This window comes from Myodes glareolus, chromosome 4 (genome assembly GCF_982192425.1).
Source record: "Myodes glareolus chromosome 4, mMyoGla1.1, whole genome shotgun sequence".
Classification (NCBI taxonomy): domain Eukaryota; kingdom Metazoa; phylum Chordata; class Mammalia; order Rodentia; family Cricetidae; genus Myodes; species Myodes glareolus.
The window spans coordinates 117,024,797-117,045,748 of record NC_142029.1 but is presented as its reverse complement, the minus strand read 5'-3'; the positions used below and the strand labels follow the sequence as shown (position 1 = coordinate 117,045,748).

Here is a 20,952-nt window from a genome sequence, read left to right as displayed (position 1 = left end):
CATCCAACTACTGAAATAGCTAATTAACCATGAGTGCGTAAGTAATAATATCAATTTGAGTCAATGCGCCATCTGCAATCATCATTACAGCCTGTAAGTAGTTCTAAGTTGTATTTGACGATCAAGAAGTCCAAAATTAAAATGATGGCAAAGAGCACACTTGAAATCTGGAGATTATGTGGCTGCTGTCACAACGGGCAGCTCTTCCTTCAGAAGTCCAGAAGCCTCTCAGGTCAGAGAGGACACAGATGAGAAACAGCCAGAAGTTTAACTCTCACGCTTTATTTTTTTTTATAATGTGATTGATAAGCAATTATTTTCCTAAATAAGACAAATATTTTAATTAATGATTTTAGATTAGCATAGATTAGATTATCATTATCATTATCATTTCTTCTTTTCTTTTCTTTTTTCTTTTTGGTTTTTCGAGACAGGGTTTCTCTGTAGCTTTGGAGCCTGTCCTGGAACTAGCTCTTTGTAGACCAGGCTGGCCTCAAACTCAGAGATCTGCCTATCTCTGTCTCCGCATGCAATTTTCTAATTTTCTTTTTTAAACAATGGGTACAGCTCCCCCGACACACACCTCCCAGTAACTTCCTCCACCTTGGCCACAGAGTGACACTTTCATACCTATGTGTAGGACAAGTGTTTCGTGGAAGACTTATATTCTCATCAGAACTATATCCAGAGAAACGCTGGTTTTCTTGCCGTGGCAAGATTTCCTCCATTAACGCCAGTTACATCACAGTACTTATGAGTGTCCAGCCTTAGCTTGGCCTGTTTCCAGCCAGTTTTTCTAACTTAAATTACCCTGCTTCTCTTTAACTACATTTTGCCTCTGGGTTTTTTACCTTTCTTTATTCTTTTTTTTCTTCCCACTCTCCGGGCTGGCTGTGTGGCTGGCTGTGTGGCTGGCCCCTGGAATCCTCTCCTCTTTTCTCGATCCTTGCTCTCTTCCCTAGATTTCTCCTATTCTCTCTGCACGCCAGTCCCGCCCATTCCCTCTCCTGCCCAACCCCTGGCCATTCAACTCTATTTTAGACCAATCAGGTGCTTTAGACAGGCAAAGTAATACAGCTATAGAGTTGAACAAATGCAACATAAAAGAATGCAACAAATTTTTGCATTCTTATTACACAGAATAAACAAAATGTATCTTAAACTAATATTGCACAACAGAGGCAGAGAAAGTTGGACCTGTGAGTCTGAGGACAGGCTGTTCTACAGTGTTACAGGCCATGCAGGCCTGTGAGAACCTAACTCAGAAAAGTTAGATGCACTGTGAACTCAACAAACATCAGAAAACAAACTCAGTTTACTATGGATACAGAAATGGGAACCGACAGGAAGTGTGCATCATCAACCGTCACAGCACTTTAGAGTTGGTAAAGCTGAGTGATGTCCATTTTGATCCTAATTTTACAGAGAAACTGCTCTGGTGTCCCAACAGTGGACACTAAACATCCACCATAGGCTGGATGCCATACTGTGTGCGAGACACAAATCAAGACTCCTGTCTTGGGTTGTTGGTCTGCTTTTTTACGGAGTAGATATTCTTGCTCTTTAACATTGTTCTTGGCTTGGTTCTTTCTTTAAGGGATGACGCTATTCTCACATGGAATATAGTGTCACCTGTCTGTGCTATTTAGCTCACCACTGTAGTAGTTAGGTGGATATTAGCACTGCAGTTTTAGGAAAAACACAAACTTCACTTATTTGTGAATTAAAATTAACGAATTAAAATTAACCGGCATCCATTCATATATATATATGTTTCTTTAAAAAACACAAAAATGCTTATTTCTGATTTAGGAAGTTACTTTTTTTTTTCTTTTCTTTTTTTTTGGTTTTTCGAGACAGGGTTTCTCTGTTGCTTTGGAGCCTGTCCTGGAACTAGCTCTTGTAGACCAGGCTGGTCTCGAACTCACAGAGATCCACCTGCCTCTGCCTCCCGAGTGCTGGGGTTAAAGGCGTCACTACTGCCTGACGGGAAACTACTTAATAACCAAGTAAAACTGTGAGCCACAAGATTTGGTTTTGCTTTTTCTACTTGTTTTGTAGCCCAGGCTGGCCTTAAACTCGGAGATCCACCTGCTTTTGTCTCCCAAGTATTTAAAGGTGTGCACAAGACAGATTTGTTCTAGAGCAAATCTGAGCCAGCGCAGCCTGAACCTGCACCTCCCAACTCTAACCTACTGCTTTAAACGCTGCTCACAGCTTAAGAAGCAAAGCTTTAGTTAAACAGCCTTGCACTTTCTCCCTAACTATATCTTCTAACTGCTTAAGTTTTTTATTTATATGTTAGTTTTAAACTAAATCTCTACTGATCTATTTTATCAATAAAGACCTGGGAGCCAGATGCTGGGGTGAAAACCTAGCTCAGAGAAGAAAAGAAAGCAGCTGCCACCACCCCAGAAGGGCAGCCTCTCCTAAGCTGCCTCAAAACTCCTCCACCTGGAATGGGTGTCCCTCCCTCTCTGTCCTCCTGACTCCCTCTTCCTATGATTTTTCTTAATAATCAACTGGTTGCTTGCTACACCTCTTGACCTATGGTTGATTTTATTTAATCCTGTTACAATATTCAAGCTGAAAGCTCTTTAGATTGAAGGTATATGCTAGGGCTGAGCCACACCACAGACAGCAGCAGGTTTTTCCAGTAAATAATGCAATCTCAGGGTTCACAGTGTGACCAACAATCCTGTAACATTTCTATCAGCAGAAAGTCAAAATTGTGTGTAGTAAGGAAACTAGGGTATAGACTGCTTTGTGCCAATTAAACAGTCAGAGTCACTCCATGGTAACAGGAGACACAGCCTCACGAGAAGGCGGACACTAAAGTTCGAAGAAGGTGCCAGGCATGGTGGCACATGTCTTTAATTCCAGCACTCGGGAAGACAGAGGCAGATGAGGCAAGCTTGGTTTACAGAGCGAGTTCTAGAACAGCCAGGGCTACACAGAAAAACTCGTCTCAAAAAAAACAAAAAACAAACAAAAAAACCAGCAAAAAAAATAATAATAATGACAACTACAGGCATAGAAGGTAATTTTAAAACTAACTGTGTGTGTATGGTTTATATGGGAGGACAGTGGAATAAAGGATGGAATCCAGCTACTTCTCTACCCCATAGGCTAAGGACTCTCCATCTTTACTGCAGACTCACACGGGGTTGGAAAAGTAAAAATCCTTTCAACACTACTGTTCATAAATTTTATTGTAATATTTCAAGCACATAAGACTGGAAGAATTACAGAATGACAAGTCAGTCAGTGTCTAAATTCTACCCACATACATTTTGATGAATCTGCTAACCTAATAAGTTAACTCTTACTCCCAAGAACTACCACTTAAGTAGTGATATTTCACTTGTATTTTAATAAATAAAGCTTGCTTGAAGTTCAGAAAGCAAAACAGCCAGCCACCGGCTCTTAACCTCTACCTCGGTCAGAAATGGCGACCCTGCCTCCGAGCTGTCTCCTCCCATTTTAGAATCCTCTCTAGTGCTGGGATTAAAGGTGAGCACCACCACGACTCTGTGGTAAGCTAGCGTGGCTGCTGGGATTAAAGGTGTGAGTCACACTGCCTGGTCTGTGAGGAGGGCCAGTGCGGCTGCTTGACTCTTCGAACTTCAGGCAAGCTTTATTTATTAAAATGCAAATGAAATACCACTACAACATTACATGGGCATCAATTTAAAAGTGAACATTCTACAATCTCAAGGGGTGAGACTTGCTCGAGCAACAGAGTGACCTGGATCCAGTCTGTAATCTATGCTGAGAATGCTGAGGAGCTTAGGCTAGGCGCGGGCTTGGCAGGCCTCACACACTATAGGTGAGAAAGTGCTTGCTGGCCTGAGGCCCTGCAACAATAAACACCAGAACTACGTTTCAAATGAGCTGGTGACTCCAATATTTTTTAGATAAATATATTTCTGGCATCAGGACCAGAAATCAAGAAAGGAGGTGTTCATACCATCTTCACATTCTGTAAGGTTCAGAGATACCAACTTCCCAAAAGGGAAGGTCCTTTGCAGAATTTGAAGATCAATTTTCAAACTCAAAAGCTACAACTTTGGGGCTGGAGAGATGGCTCAGTGGTTAAGAGCACTGACTGCTCTTCCAGAGGACCCGGGTTTAATTCCCAGCACCCACATGGCAGCTCACAACTGTCTGAAAATCCAGTTCCAGGGGATTTGACACCTTCACACCAATGCACATAAAATAAAAGTTAAATAAACCATAAAAAAAGCTACAACTTCAAGTCAGTAGTATACAAGATGAATAGACTCTCCACCACCAGGAAGCTCACGACTCAGTAACTACAGGGTTCTTCTGACACAGAAGCAGGAAGAGAACAATTGGGACAGAGCGCCAGATGTTGGTGTCCACAGAAGATGGAGCTGAGTACTGCATATACAGGTTCAGGAAAATCTGTTGTTGTTTGAGACAGGGTTTCTCTTGTGTAGCCGTGGTTGGCCTCAGAGTCACAGAAATCTGTCTGCCTCTGTCCTTTGTGCTGGGATTTAAAGGCGTGAGCCACTACTGCCGGGCAGTTTCAGGAAAACCTTACCTTCAATAGAGGGCAGTAAGAACGGGATCCTCACTCACAACATTCACAGAAGATGGCTCAGACAGTGAAGTGTTTACTTTGCAGGAGATGGGCTCCTTCCCTCACTAACAGCTGGGTGTGGTGGTGCATTCTTGTAACCCAGGTAGTGGTGAGACAGAAGGCAGAGACAAGAGTGCTGGGTGGGGTTCTACTCTTTTATCTTTCTCTATTTCTGTATACCTTTCCTTCCTGCTTTCTCCATGACAGGCTGGTGACTGGCCCCTTATGTCCTCCTCTCCTTGCTCTCTTGCTCCCCATTCTCCCTCCACTCAGATTTCACCTTCTATTTATACGCTCTGCCTGCCAGCCCCACCTATCCTTGCTCCTGCCTCGCTATTGGCCGTTCATAGCTTTATTAGGACCATCAGGTGTTTTAAACAGGCACAAAACTACAGCTTCACAGAGTTAAACAAATACAGCGTAAATGTAAGTCACACACCTGAAAACAATATTCCCAACACAGGCGGGTCCCAGGGAGTTCGCTGGCAAAGCCAGCCTAATGATAGCACCACGACAAACAGATAGAAGGCCATCTATCCTCTGACACAAGCACACTAGGACTGGTGATCTCACAGGAGGCTGGAGACAAGGTTAAAAGCATTTACTGCTCTTGCAGCACGGGGTTCAGTTCCCAGCATCCACGCCGCTTATTAACTCCAGTTCAGGGGACTCACCACCTCTCCTGGCCGTGCATCATGCACACACTCATGGACTCACCACCGCTCCTGGCCGTGCATCATGCGCACACACTCATGTGCTCACACAGTCATTTCTTTAAGAGACCTTATAAGGAAACTTTCTGAATTCAGAAAAACAGCTCCACATCCTAGAGAAAAGATTAGTAAATAGGCACAAGACAAAGATGCATACACTGTATGTCCCATCGCACAAGTCCGCTGGGAGCAGACACTAGATTCCTATGTGCGTGCATGTAAGTCCTGCCTTGACACATGAACACTCTTGCAACATTACTGAACAACCTCATGTTTCCCAATAGTGCAGCAGCAATTTAACCCGTAGTCTAGTCATACAACGGAGCCAGACTACTGTGGAAATAACTGAACTTAGGCAGCCCTGGTGGTCCAAGCGTATAATCCCCGTCACTTGAGAGACTGAGACCAAGTTCGAAGTCACTTTGGGAAACTTAAACCACGTCACAAAATAAAAATAAGAAATAAAAATAGGGCTATGGATACAGTTCAGTTGTACAGCAACTGCCTAGAATGCAGGAGTTCTCATGTGCAGTCCTGGGGAGGGGCGAAGAGGGCGACAGACACTGAACTCACACAGCAATGGAAAGGGCTGTGCTGATGTTCACAGGTCTCATAAAACTGGTCAAAGAACCAAACTGGAACCCCGGCATGGCGGCACCCCGGCATGGCGATGCAGGTCTGTGATTAATTCCAGACACCTTCAGAGGCTAGGCAGAGAGAAGAGTAAAGGCTGACAGCTCAAGGCTCTATCTCAAAAATCAATATATAAAGCCAGGCTGTTACCCACCTATCCTTCCAATACTAGAGTAGGAAGAGGTGGGGGATTGCTCCAATGCTCCTAATTCAAAGCCAGCTTTGTCTACTTAGCAAGCTCCAGGCCAGCCAGGGCCAGACAGCCATGCATACTCTGACTCAAAACAAACAAATGAAAAGGAAGGCCTAGGACAATCGCTGCGGGGTTAAGAGCATGTGTTGCTCTTACAGAGGACCCGGGTTCCATTCCCAGCACCCACATGTTTCAAGCAACCACCAGTTTCAAGGGTTCTGAAGCCCTCTTCTGATTTAGGATAGAGCACACGTTACATAAATGCATGCAGGATATACACTCATACATATAATAATTTAAAAATTTAAAAAAACAACCTTGTTTTTTGACTCCAATTTTGTGCTGGTTTAGTGAACTACTGGCCTAGCTGGTATAAAGTGATGTCCAAGATTAGCAGAGTTTAGGCCAGCCGAGGCTGCATGACCACATCACCCTCTCCAAAGTCTCCAGCTGCCTCTGGGTTCAGGGAACACTGAGTCCGGAGGATAGGAGGTTCTTGAATGCCAAAACAACCTGGACTATACAATGAAGCTCTGCCTCAAAACTCAAAGGGGCTGGAGTGTAGCTCAGCTGGTAAGATGCTTGCCTAACACACCCCAACCCTGGATCACAGTGCTCAGGAGGTGGAAGCAGGAAGATCGGATGTTCACAGTCATCCTCAGGCCCGGGAGGGAGGCCGGCCATGGGCAGTCAGGGCTACAGAATGAGAATGGGAGGATGAGAAAGAGAAGAAATGACAAGAAAATTATTTTGAAAGCCAGACTTGGTGATCCTTGCCTGTAATCTTCCCACCTGGGACATGGAGGCAAAAAGATAGTAGTCAGGAGATCAGAGTCAGCCTTAGCTACATGGTGAGCTCAGGACCAGTCTGAGAAGAACCATACAAAGTAAATATTCCAGTGCTAGTGCTTGAATTAGAGCTGTCCCCACAGGCTCACATATTTGAACACTTGCTGCCCATCAAGCAGGTAAAGTTTAGGGAGGTTGTGGACACAGGATCTTCTCTGGGAGAGAGCTATGGCTGGTGGGCCACACCTTCCCCACGGGGACACTGAACTGAACAACCTTCCCCTGCAGGTATGGTCTCAATGATGAGACAGCACGCGCCACTCTGCTTTCAGAAAGTATGTTAGCATCAAACTAACAACTCAGGGGAATCATGACAACAATTACACCAACCAAAATGACCACTGATCAACAGACTCCACGTTATCCTGCAAATCTAGGAGGCACCCTCTGCTGCAGTGAGAAACAGCAGGTGTCGCCCTAAGATCGAGGGCCTGCGGCATAAAGGCCACAAGCGCACGAGACCAGCAGACCATGGGGCACAGGGCAAGAAGAGCAGGAAGAGCCCGGCGTGGCAACAACTGCTGTGCCGGACTCGGCGACAGTGAGCGCAAGACCAGCCGACGTAAACCCAGTCCTGAGAGCACAGAGCGAGCAGGAGGAACAGTAACCGCATCCAAAGGAGCAAACTCAGAAATGTCACCCCAGTGCCTTTTCTTTGGTGGCTTGAAAGGGGGTTACCCTACTGACAGCTACGTTCTGGTCTTGTGTGCTGTGTCTGTGTGACAAGTACTTACTTACGGAAGTCAGGGCAGCTGGTGAGAGCTCCCTCCTTCCCCCACGTTCGGCAGGCAAGTGCCTTTGCCAGCTGAGCTGGCTTTGCTGGACCACCACAAGTCCTTAACTCAAGCATGCAGTACTAACTCAGAAGTGAACACACAGGTCACCTAGGGCAGGTTTTGTCCTCAATCACAGTACAACAGGAAAGCCCATGTCCCAGTCCAGCTGGGTCAGGTGGTTCATGCCACCCATTTCAGCACTGGAGCGCATCCAAGCTGCAGGATCTCAGACACTGAATGGTATCAGTCTGAACACGTACGGAAGAAAACAAACATCTGCGTCTGAACCGCTCTTCACCAGTTCTGTGGGGGATTTTCCTTTCATCTTTAACAAAACCAACAAACAAAAAACCAAAGGAAAAACAAAGCACAGAGAGCATGGAGGTGACCCTGCCACGGATAACTGGTCCCTGCAGTGTTTTGGGACTGGACACTCAAAAGCTCACTGCTGCCCACACTGCCTGTCCTGCACGCCTCACGTTCACCACGCCGGTCAACGTGGCTGGCCTCTCCCAGAGTATTTTCTGCCTGCAGCCACGGCTTCAGGTGGCATCTATCCCTCTTCTCCAGTTGCTGGTCCGGTGCTCTAGGCATGAAAGCGTTGTGCTTTTTCTAAAGCAAGGTCTCACACTACAGTATATAACGCTGCTGTCCTGGAACTTGCTATGTAGCCTAGGCCAGTCTCCAACTAAAGAGAACCCCATGACTCTGCCTTCTGGGTGGCTCTTCTCTTTTCCCAACAAATTTCCCAGACTCTCCCAGAACAAAATGGAGATGGGATAAAGCTGATGAGGGCAAATTTAACTTGAGGGTCCTGAGCTTCTACAGTGATCTCTAAAAACGCCTCCGAGACGAGAACTAGTTGAGAAGCTAACAATGATCCATTTAGATCAAGTATAAGCTACTTGGCTGAGTTAGTCATTAAAAAGCATTTGGGCGTGTAGGGGGAGGACTCAGTTGATCAAAGTGCTTTTTCAAGCATGAGGACCCAAGTTTGAGGCCTAAACCCAAATAGGAAAAAAGCCAGATAGTCAAGGGTGGGAGGTTTAGACAGGTGAGTCCCCCAGGGCCAGTGTCCAGCCAGTCTGGCTTACTCAGAACAGCAAAAGGGTGGACAGAACCTGAGGAATGGCACCTCTCATCCCCACACACGCCCACACCAATGGACATGCACAAAGGGAGCGCCCACCAGAGAGCAGCAGGAACAATGCAGCAGCAGCAGCAGCGTCTCCGGCCACCATCTGCACTGGAGGCCTCTGGTCTCCGACACACAGGATGAGTATTTGCAGTCGTTCACCAAGGAGAAGGGAACCAGAAATCCAGTATTTAAATGAGCATCAACTCTATCTTCTAGAGGGACAAAAATCAACTTTAAACACTGAAAAGTCGGGGTTGGAGAGATGGCTCAGTGGTTAAGAGCACTGACTGCTCTTCCAGAGGACCCGGGTTCAATTCCCAGCACCCACATGGCAGCTCACAACTGTCTGAAGATCCAGTTGCAGGGGATCTGACACCTTCACACCCAATGCACATAAAATAAAGTTAAATAAACCATAAAAATATTAAAAAAAAACACTGAAAGTCAAAGTTGAAGAGGTTTTGGGGTTGACTGCTGAAGAGATGGCTCCGTGGTTAAGAGCACTGACTGCTCTTCCAGAATAGCCAGAACCCTGGTTCAACTCCCAGCACCCACATGGTTCACAACCGTCTGTAACTCCAGTTCACCGGATCCAACAACCTCACACAGACACACATGCATGCACATAAAGAAAAGAAAACCAAAGAGCCAGCACTAGCAGAAATACAGGAGGAATCCCCCGGGAACCAGGAAGCATCGAAAAGGCTGCACTGCCTCAAGGGCTTCTCGAACACAGGCTGCACCACTGTCCTCACCGTGAGGCTCTTTATCAAATTTCAGAACCCCAAGCACAACAAAACACTAGAGTTCCCGAGAGTTGAGGGAGAGCAGGCTTAGCTTCTCGGTCACACTGGAAACTAGAGTAAGACAGAACACAGCCCTCAACATTCCAAGGAAACCTAGCTGAATTCTTAGAACCCAAACTGAAAATGTGTAGTTTTCTCAGCAAATTTCTGAAAAATGAGCAAAAAAAGTGTGAACAAATCAAGGGAAGAAAAACTTAAGTTCATTTAAGTGAGCAGGCTCCTGCAATGAGAGCCCACGACCATGCCTGACATGATCAAGTCTAAGTAGTCCAGTGTGTGAACACTAAGAACTCTTGGCAAGTACCCAACGAGGGCAAAAGAAGCAACAGAAATAGAAATTAATGGTGAGGGATTAATAATTCTAAAGAAAATGTAAAAAGTGTTTAGAAAAATTAGCTATTGGAAAAACCCAAATAGTCCTAACAATGTAAAAAACCAAAAGAAATAAAGATTTAGTAATTACTCAAGAAGGATTAAGAAAAACTAAATGGCAGTGTAGTGCAGCTTATGGAGACAATTTTAGGAGGTTTATAAGAGTGTGCTGCAGGGGTAGATGGTCCACTTAGTAAAGTGGCTGCACTGAGTTCATGTGTGTGCGCGCACACACACACACAGAGCATCAAACCAGTTCCACGAAAGAGAAAGTGAGGGAGGTGTCATCAGTGCATTTCTTTCTTCACAAAAAGTCCATCTACTTTTGCTGCCCTGACTGGATTGACCGTCCTCTTCAAAGGCAGCTCTATGTTACAAACATTGTAGGACCCTGGGGAACTCACTCTGTCAATGCAAACACCCTAAAAGCTGATCTGAGTACCAAGCCGACGAGCTTTCTTAAAAAGTGCACCTCTCAACAGGGCACGGTGACACTCTGGTAATCAACGTGATGGAGAACTGGCAGAAATTCAAGGGCATCCTTGAGAACGAGGCAAAACACCAGGCTAGCCTGGGGTAATCACAACACCGTGCCCCAAACAAACAGCACCGCTTTTTCAATATGATCACACAAACTTAAGCCTTAAGAATAAAAAGAAAACAAAAACCTCAATTTAAACAGGTACAAGATTTAAGCAAAGGACCCAGAAGAACTGACTGCGTGACTCACACTACCCCAGAAGCACAAGATGACAAAGCAACAGTTCTTGATGGGTAAACCTAGCACTTTAATGACTACTTCCGTTTGCATTATCCTGCTAATTTGAAACACTATTCCCAGAACATCTTATCGTTTGGTATGTTAAAAACTGACTCCTGCTAACAGACCAGGATCAGTTCTACCTAGCCTAATTCAGAATATTCAGAGAAGTAGAGGAAGGTCCTTTCTGGGCCCACTTTTGAAAGACATGTGTGCTTCTGAGGTGGCCACTGCTATTCCCAGGAAACCTGGGCTGAAGTTTTTGAGAAGCAGAACGGAAGCATTTTTCATAAAGTCACCGTCTTTTCATGCCTGGAGTTCTGAGGGAAGGGCTGCATCGCTTAGTGACCACAGGCAGAGCCCACGATGTCCTGTAAGGCTACTCAGGCGTAGACTTTCACGCTATAAGTAATACCAAGATTATGCTATCACAGACAGCAGCAAGGGAGTTTGAATCATCTTAAGTCTTAATTGACTTTATGAATTATTTCATTTGGATTTGTCCTCTGCCTAGAGCTAACCTCTACCCCAAAGCTTTAAGGCACAAGATCATGGGTGGGTAGAACACAACTAATTTAGATTCTACCTAATTTAATTACATTTAATTTACAGTGTCTAATTCATATTCTCTAACTACAAAATAAAAGGTACTTTTCTACATTACTAAAGGAAACTGATTCCATGGATTCAGAAAGAGTTTATTTGCTTTACGTTGTTTTAAAGTGCCAACTACTGCCGATGTGGTGCCCATACCTTTAACACCCCAGTACTTGGAAGGCAGAGGCAGGGAGATGGATCTCCAGCCTGGTCTACAGGGTGCCTTCCAAGAGAGCCAGAGCTACACAGTGAGACTGTGTCTTGAAAACGTTGGCGATCGCTTTTGACTTGTTTCTCCTAAATGGTTGCTATGGAGTGGAAGGGGCAGTGTCGAATGTTACATTTAAAGAGTTTGAGCTTCTTGTATTGATATTTCCTGGCATTTTAAACATCCAGTTTTTTAACTTAAGCAGGTCACATCAGATAATGTCTTCGTCGTCCCCAGAGTAGACTTATTTTCCTCTCCTTGTCTAGCACCTTCTCCCCATTCTTCTCATTGTGCAGTTCCTTGAGTTTTTCTCTGAGTCACTTAGGGGGGGATAGGACAACACGGGACAGAATGTCTGCCCACCGAGGAAAGGCAAACAGGTGAAAACCTGTGTTTGCAGCTTAATCAGTACGCAGTAGCCAAACTACTTGTTGAGAACTCGCTTTAGAGAGAGAAACCATTTGGGTTCCCCCAGATGCATGAAATGCCGCAGCCCCACTCTGCACAACTGCCTAGGTAAACACTTCATCTTTACAGGCGTGCGGTGTTTACACTCCTCCACTGAGCAATCTTCAGACAGAACGGAAGGGCAAATTACAACAAACAGTTTAACTCAGGTCTTTCATCTGATGCAACGCTGAGGTGGTTTTAAATCGGGGCACTGACTGCTGGCTGTCGGCACTGGCACACCTTTAATACCAGCACCCGGGAGGCAGAGGCAGGCAGATCTCTGTGAGTTGGAGGCCAGCCTGGTCTGCAGAGTGAGTTCCAGGACAGTCAGGGATACAGAGAAACCCTGTCTCTAAAAACAAACCAAGGGGGTTGGGGGAAGACCAGGAAGTGCCTTCTTCTAAAACAGCAAGTAACAGAGATAGAATTAAACTACTGTACTTGATTGTCACCAAGTACGCGCCTGAGGCAGGTACATTCCGTGTGCGTACGTGACTAAGCTAAACGGTAACTCAAAAAAAAAAAAATGAGAAGATGACCTTTGGAAATATGATGGAGTGAGATACTCCAGTAACTTTCATATTTTTTTTTAAGTCATTCAAAACCACAAGCTATTTAATTTGCTTTTTTTCTATCTTTTTTTTTAAGCAGGGGTGATTTTTTTGAGACAGGGTCTCTCTGCGGCCTGGTTAGTCTGGCGCTTATTATGTAGATTAAAGGTGTGCACTACCACAGCCGGCGGCTCCTATCTCTCTTTCAAATTGGCCACTACTCTGTGTTCGCGGGAGATGATAGAGGGCAAAGGAGGACGTTAGACAGCTTTGCAGCTCTGGGGAGATGCTTCCCACCACCAGATGGAAGTCAGGTCGGTCGTTTGCTGAGCAGGGAGGGGTCTTATCCCACTGGCTCATCTGGGCCTACCACTGCAGCCCGCCCTAGGTAGGCTAGAAAGTTACAGGACAGCAGACCCAGGGCCTTGAGCTTGCTGTAGCATAACTACATTTCCATCCCCTATAATCCTCTCTTAAATAAACCACAGCCCTAAGATCTGAGTCTCAAAGACTAAAAACACTAGAACTGGCTCTATCCAGAAAATGACAAACAAAAACACCCCCACAGAAAAACCTTTTTAAAACTGTCAGGACATTACTAAAACAATGTATACCTACAAATCTATTAAATCCCTCGATCACATTTGGTACATCGAATTGTAACACCCACATGTACACAGTTTGCAGTAAATTCTTTGTACCTGGCAAAGGCTGTGAGGTACCAGATTCAATAATAAACCTGAGAAGTAGCAGTCCCTGGAAGCAAAGATATCACAGAAGGCTAGTTCAGGAAGCTATCCAGCAGCTTAGAAAAGAAATAGGAAGTTGTTGGCCAACTCCTTGAAGAACTATCTCCTGCAGGAAAACCTGCAGAAGTGCTGAGCGAGAAAGAGAATTGGTTCCTGTCAAAGAAAAACTCAAGGTACGGTGGTGAAACTGCTTTCAAAGGCTGATCTCCAACGACTGCGCGTTTCTTAGGAACAGCACACTAGAGTCTGGGTCCCATCATTTGCCAGTATAAAGTCCCAGGCTCTAGATCTCAAGGACCTAGGCTTTAACACCAGCATGGAGGATGCGCCAACTGACTCCAATACTCAGTCATTCCTCTACGGTCCCGAGGCAACAACCAGCTGTTCCCAAAGTCAACAGTTCTCCCAGATCTCTCAAGTTACAACACCTCACCCGCTTGGACCACTTGGGGTCAGAATTCTTCCTGCCATGTATAAATCTCAAGAAATGACATACTTTGTACCAGCAACTACCTAAAAAGATGAATGAAAGGTTTAGTTTTTCACAGCTGGTCTGAGCTAAAATTCAGAAACTAGTTCAGACCTTCATTTCACAGCTGGGTGGTGTCCTCCTGACAAGTTTTTATTATTTATTCACCTGTGTGTGCATATTCAAATGTGAATGTGGACACAGCACACCTGAGTGTGTAATGTCTGAGGACAAGCTTCAGGAGCCAGTTCCCTCCTTTCATCGTGTGGGTCCTGGGCTCACACTAAGATTGTAAGCTACCTTCAGGGCCTCACAGGAATCTGCAGACAAAAGGAAAAGTACTGACTGTGAAGAGAAATGGATTCTAAAAAACTAAGATAAAAATAAATTTTGACACAATAGCTACTTGGCAGCACAGCTTAGTTTACCACCATTTCTGACTCAGCCAGGGCAGATATTAATTTCATTCATCTGCTTGGTGCACGACAGCTCCTTATGGCACCACACAGGACGGAACATCAGGGGAAAGCCAACAATGGAGAAAGTTCTCTTTCAAATCACTTCTCCAAACTGCACATTATTCATAAAGCATTTCCTCTTCAGAAAAGCAATTTTGTAGACTCCAGCACCCACTCCTAACATCCAGTTCTCAGAGGCCTCCACAGGCTCTTAACCACACCAGTGACTCAGTCCACCTGCTGGGAGCGTTCAAGTAACCCTAGGGGGTGACCTTCCACTTCTAAGGGCTCTGCAGAACCCAATGCTTCATTCTTCACAGAAGCAGTCCTGATTTCCACTGGCAACCTCAGAAAAAATGCTAGTGTCTGCTCCCTCGGCAAAGTTCTCCACAGCCCTAGTTTGGCCTGGTTTACCTTCTTTTTTGCCCCCACTTGAAAAGGGGGGAGGATGCTAAGTGGGGATGGCGCTAGTGTGGAGCACCTCCTCAAATCCACACACCCGGCAGCAACTTGTCAACAACAGTCACTGAAAAAAAATCTAAAGTAAGACTCTATCATGAGGTTTAGTTCAGCTCAGAAAATTCTCACTCAAAGAATGAAGATGCAGACAGATGTCAAACAAGCAATTTAAAGAAAACACAAGAGTAAAAAGAGCATAAATGTTGCTCTTTAACCTGCTCACAACCACAACTGAAGGGCTGTAGGTTACTAAGTGTTTAAATCTCCCCGGGTCAGCATGGGACACAGCAGGGAGGCTCTTCCTCCCTAACAACCTGGTTTGTTTCCCCTTCCTTCCCCTTCAGGACACATTGGTCACAGCCAGCCCCTCTTCCCAGTCATCTCGCTCATGAGGATGAGTTTGCCCGGCTTGTGTACTTTCAAGTCTGGGCTCTTTATTGTTCTCTGTGAAACCTAACCTTTGAAGTGCTTTGAAATGAGGACTGGGACACCAGAAAATGGTTTTTGTAAAAAGAAAAAGTTACAGGGGAAAAAACAGCAACAAGACAAAAAACAAGTGGGGTGGGGGGTGGCCAGAGGCAGCTTTCCAAGATCAAGATCAAAGCTCTTCCCTGGTGTCCTTACTACAGTAACATGCCAGCACTTGGGAGGCAGAGGCAGGCAGATCTGAGCTGGAGGCCAGCCTGGTCTACAAAGCAAGTCTCCAACTCAGAGTTCCAGGATAGCCAGGGATACAAAGAGAAACCCTGTCTTGAAAAACACACACAAAGTAGCAACCCACCCAAGACAATCAACTGAAAATAGGGACTGGGGGGAGGGAACTCACCAACAAAACAAGGTTGTTACTAGTGTCCTCTGAACCAATAAATAAGGCTGCATTTACTTGGGATTGTCAAAACAAATCTAAATCAAAATGAGCATTGTTATTCATCTCATTATCTCAACCCAATTAACCGATTCAAAGAATAATAGAACAATATGTAGTCTTTAACAGCCAGTCTTAGACATTCTGCATACTTTAAATTCAAACAAGTCCTAGGAAACTAGTTTTACTTCCATTCTCAAAATTCGGAGATAAATTCTATTTTGTCCTTTTCAGATGAATGTAATTTTGCCATTTGGTTAAAGACAAGAAGACAGGGGTGGGGGCTACCAGCAGCCACCCCCCATCTCCCGGAAGGGCTGCTCCGAGGAGCTGCCAGCTGACAATGTGTAGACTAGAGGGCACACCTTACCAGTCAGTACCTGATGATCTCTTCACGTTTTAAGGGAAAGGGGTGTTACATGACATCAAAATACAGCTTACTTAAGTGTTTGCTGTTTCACAATGTGAGTATTATAGTCACCTCTTCCCCAAGTCCTACTCCCTTGTTTTTTTGGAAAGAATACACAAGGTCCTGGGTTCAATACTCAAGACAGAAACAGACACACACACACAGACACACACAGACACACACAGACACATGCACACCCATATGTGGGGAGGGGACAGAAAATATAACACATGCCAATCTTGTTATTTAAGGTTTAAATTTTTCATGGTATTCCATTTTGTGCCAGGCTAATTAACAAATCTGACACAAATTCAAAATGAGATTATCCCATATTGCCACAAAGCACAAGTTCGCAAAAAGGCTCTGAACCAAGAATAAATACTGAAGAGGGTACTCACATACATAAAATAGAATGTTTGGGGGTTGGGGTGCAGCTCAATGGTAAAGTATGCTTACCATGGTATGCTTACCATTCGTAAGGCTGAGTTCCATCTTCAGCACCAGCAAAATAAATAATGTCAACCCTACACTGTCACCTCCCACATTATCTTCACTTACTTTAAGAAGTATCTCTGTCCAGAAGACGTCTTGGCCATCTCCCAGCCTGCTGGCAACGGCACATCATCAGGGATCTCGAAGGAAGACTGTCGGAGATGCTGTGCTGCAGGGGTGGCGGCACCAGAGACCACGGCGGGGGTGAGTGTCCCAGGAGAGACGGCCCCCAGCTGCAGGGATGCTGGTGAGGAGTGAGCCCGGACGTGCTGGGGAGTCAGAGCCCCCGCAGTGCCGGCATCAGTGCTGGCCTGGGAGGAATAGCAAAATGAACATTTACACAACTGAGACAACAGCATCTATCCTGATTTCTTAGACAGAACTTCATGGCAGCCGACTATCTAAAGATCAAAAGCAAACTTTAATGGTCATTTTTTGACACCAAGAAACACAAGTGTCCAAATGAACTCACTTTTAAATTATGTAAATTTAATATGTACTATAAATGTTATTTTACTGAAGAGCAGTTCATCTGAATGAATATCTACCTCCTAGATACTGTGAAGACAGCAAATAGTGGACATTAAAATCTATTTTTAAAAAATGAGCAAGAGCTGTTATTTGGTGGCAGAGAACATGTTTATCCCACACACTCCAAAATAAATAAGTCAGTGCATTTTCCAAGCATTATGGTTGCTTTTCAAAGTCCCAGGACAAAGCCCAGGAAATTACCACGTACTTCTCCCTTACTTCACTTTAAATAACGAGTGCCCAATCTGTCACCTTTTTTTTACTGTGAACAAGTGTGATCAATAAATAAATTTAACGAATTCAAAGGCTCAGAACTGCACCAATGCTAGAAGCTACCCAATGAAGAGAACACGCTAACCAACCCTCTTTGTGCCTGAAGGAAAAAGATGTAATCAGTTCAATTATAACCTAAAGCATTCACACACATAGAACAGGAAGGAAAAAGAAAAACCTACAGAGACCCCAAGGATTAAAATCTGGCTTCATCCAGACTAGTGTTAAAACAAAGTATCAGAAATTAACTTGTCTTCATTTCTGTAAATTAGTTTTTCTATGCCAGAAGCACACAGGGATATAAGAATTCCCAGGCTGGAACCTGTGGACAATTATTTACAACTTAGATACTTATTCATCGTCTAATGCTTTTTATTAGAATTAGGGTTGATCAAAAACGTTTGATTTCCTAGATTCATGTGGATAAGAAAACTGAAAGAACCTAGCAGTAACTTAAAGTACAGAGCAAAGCCAGGGGCATTTCTGAGTTTCAGATCAGATTAAATTTTAGGTCTAGGAAATCATTAGCACACTGAAAAGGTAAATTTCTTGATGCACAGCTCTCTTAAAACGCTAGTGAGAAGGCAAAAATGTACCCCACAAACGGCGGGGTGGAAGTCGGGTATTACAAGTACACTTTCCCGTGCTCGTTCCTTCTGGCTTTTAAGTATTACAAAATGGAGCATTCAATCTGTGTGTTCCTTCAAAGTTTCCGCGGCCGTTTGTGATTGCATGCCAACATACATTTAGCTCAGGGAGCCCAGAAACCCACTTGTCCGGGAGGGAGTAATGAACAGTATCTAAGTCTACTACTGTTGTTACAAATTAAGTGTTTAGGCTAGCGGCTAAACAACCTTTCCTTCCTCCTTAACTCGGCTTTTTGTAGCGAGGTTAATGGAGCTTTTCGGAGCTCCAAAACCCCTGTTGTGCAGCAGGCCTGCCTGGGAGGGGGGCTGGAGTGGGAGTGGCAACTCTTCATTCCACTCAAGTTACAGCCCGAGTGGGCTAACGATGGCAGTGTTTGGAAAACCAATTAAGTTTCGGGCAAAGTTCCTATGCTGGTTTAGCCTAAAGCAAGGTCTCTAAAAATTAAGTAATTAAATTGGGGGGGGGGGTGGCGACACTAAAGAAATCTACCAGGACCTATCGGAATGTTAATACTTTGAAACGGTTTCACTTCTGTGTAGGATCCAGTTGGGAAAATAACCAGGCGTCGTAGATGTGGATAAGCAGCCATGTTCACATCCGCAGATAGTTAAAAAGCAATGGCGAGGCTGGAATTAGTCATTGCTTCCCAAACATTACCTTTAATCACAGTTGAGCCAGGCAGGACTCGGCCTATGAGTCAACCTGCAACGCGCTATCAAAGGCCGGCGCAGAGCCTGTGCGCCGTGAGCGCAGTCGAGGTCCTGCGCAATGCCTAGATGTGGCCCATTTAAAAGCTTTCGGGCCGAACAGTAAATAATAGGCTACGATTGGGCAAGCGACACGTGAGCCCACCAAGTGTGAAAAGATCCCGCCCGCGCGAGTTCCAGGGCACGGCGGGGGCGAGTCGGGCCCGAACCCTGCACTGGACCGCGCCTGGGCCGCCGGAGCAGAAAGCTTCGGCGAGCGGGAGGGGGAGGGGAGGAGAGAAGGAACCAGAAACTCAATGGACCGGTTCAACCCCCACCCCTCACCAACTCGGGCAAACAAGGGGACAGCAGACGCGGCTCCACCGAGACTGAAGAGGCGCGGGCAGGGGAGGCGGGCTGTCCCCCGGCTGGGGTCCCACACGAGACGCCGGACCCCTTCCTCCTCCCATCCCCCCTCCCCTCCCCCTCCCTGCCGGAGCCAAGGTGCGGAGCGGAGGCGCGCGCATTGTGCAGCCCCCCGCGGCCGCCAACTCCGGGAAAACAAACCCCAGCCCCGCACCCCACGCAGCCCCGGGCCCCCGCGGCGCCGCTACCTGTCGCGAGTGGGACTTGGGCTCGGGCGGCTTGAAGAAGGAGTCGGGCAGCTTGCGCAGCCGCATGGGCACGGTCTGCGGCACATTGGCCGTCTTGGGGTTCATGACGGCGTTGAAGAGCGCCTCCAGGTCGGTCTCCGAGTCTCCGCGGACGTGCACGACCTGGTGGCCGGCCGGGGGTGCGGGTGGGGCCGCGGGGGTCCCCGGCGGGGGCGCGGGCGCGTTCGGCGGCGCGGGGCCCTGCGGGGCCGGCTGGGGCGGCGGCTGCTGCGCGGGTTCCATGGCTGCGGCCTCGCTCGACTCTCGGGGCGGTGCGCTCAGGCTCGGGGGGCAGCGTCGCGCGCCCGCATCGCCCGGCACTCCGTGCCCGAAGCCGCCGAGCCTTCCCTGCCCTCCTTGAGCTCCTTCCTTCCTCCCTTTCTTCGCCTCGGCCGCGGCGGCGTCCCGACTGAGACAGAAACTTCGACTCCAGACGCCCAAACTAAAAAGTTGCGCGGAGCGCCCGCCCGCGCGCCTCACGGGCTCCGCCTCCTCGTCGCTCTTCCTTCCTCTGCGCGCCCGCCCGCACCGAATCCGCGGCCCGCGGCCCCCGGGGAAACTTTCCCTGCACGGCGCTGCATTCCTGCAGACTCCCGGGCGCACGTGACCCGGAGGCTGCTGCGCTGCGTGCGCACCGGCCGGCCTGGAGCTGCGCGTCCGCGGGCCGACCTCCCCGGGCCGCCAAGGCCGCCCGGAGGGGAGGCTAGATGAAAGGCCGTCTACTCACCCGCACTGATTTTAGTCGGCTCCGCGTTTTAACGTCGATTGCAGTTTTGCCGTTTACCGGCGAGTGTGCAGAAAAACAAAAACTTGAGGGGAGGCAAATGATTACAAATTGAAGCTTGGAGAGCAGGTCTTACACTCGATGTATCTTACAAAAGAAAACGAATCACTTTAAGTTTTGGTTTAAACTGACTGTAGCCAAGGATACCCTCCAACTGCCTACAGTCTTGTGCCACAGCTTCCTGACTGCGGGGATTCCAAGCAAGGGCCTCTACTTCCCCGGCTTTTGGAACTGATTTAGCTTTGTCGTCGTTCGATCTTTTTTCTTTCCTTTTTTTTTTTTTTCTTTTTGATTGCACTCACTACATAGGAGTGAGCTTCACATCCCGTGGAGCACAAGTGGAGGTCAGAGGGCATTTGTGGGGTCCTCGTTGTGGGTCTCAGAAATCGAACTCGGGTACACCAGCCTTGTTTTCGTTCTCATGTAGCTGAGGTTGACTTTAAATTCTTGTTACTCCCTCCTGATCTTCTAAAGGACTGGGATTACAAATGTGGGCCACCTTGCCCAACAACCATTACTTTTTTTTTTTTAAAGTGAAAACCAAATTTGTTTGTTTTGTTTTTTGAGACACGATGTCTCTGTGTAGCCCCAGCTGCCTTGAAACTTGCTGTGTAGACCAGGCTGGCCTCAGCCTCTGGAGTGTTGGGATTAAAGGCAAGCTCCACCGTGCCCAGAGTCAAATCAATTTTTTTAAGTACCACAACTTGCCATTTAGTCTCTGAGAACGTCAACTCAAATCATAATGCCCTAGGGAGCACATTACTTTTTCCTCCTGTGCCTGGTACAAGGGCAGACAGAGAGAGACTGTGTGCAGAGTAACCTTA

General features: G+C 46.4%; 1 protein-coding gene across 4 annotated transcripts in view; it reads right to left on the bottom strand.

Moving 5' to 3' along the window:
- Positions 1-19,809, bottom strand: part of Yap1 (Yes1 associated transcriptional regulator) — an 88,554-nt gene extending 68,745 nt beyond the window's left edge. For 2 of the 4 annotated variants that reach the window (XM_085689934.2, XM_085689936.2), the window contains exons 1-2: positions 19,306-19,809; positions 16,620-16,864 (exon numbers count right to left, since the gene is read on the bottom strand). In XM_085689934.2, the coding sequence (XP_085546060.2) occupies positions 16,620-16,864; positions 19,306-19,587 (527 nt within the window). In that variant the 5' untranslated portion in view covers positions 19,588-19,809. The remainder of the gene's footprint in view (positions 1-16,619; positions 16,865-19,305) is intronic. The other 2 variants (XM_085689937.2, XM_085689935.2) reach the window with 2 other exon arrangements.
- Between the last annotated feature and the right edge of the window lie 1,143 nt (positions 19,810-20,952).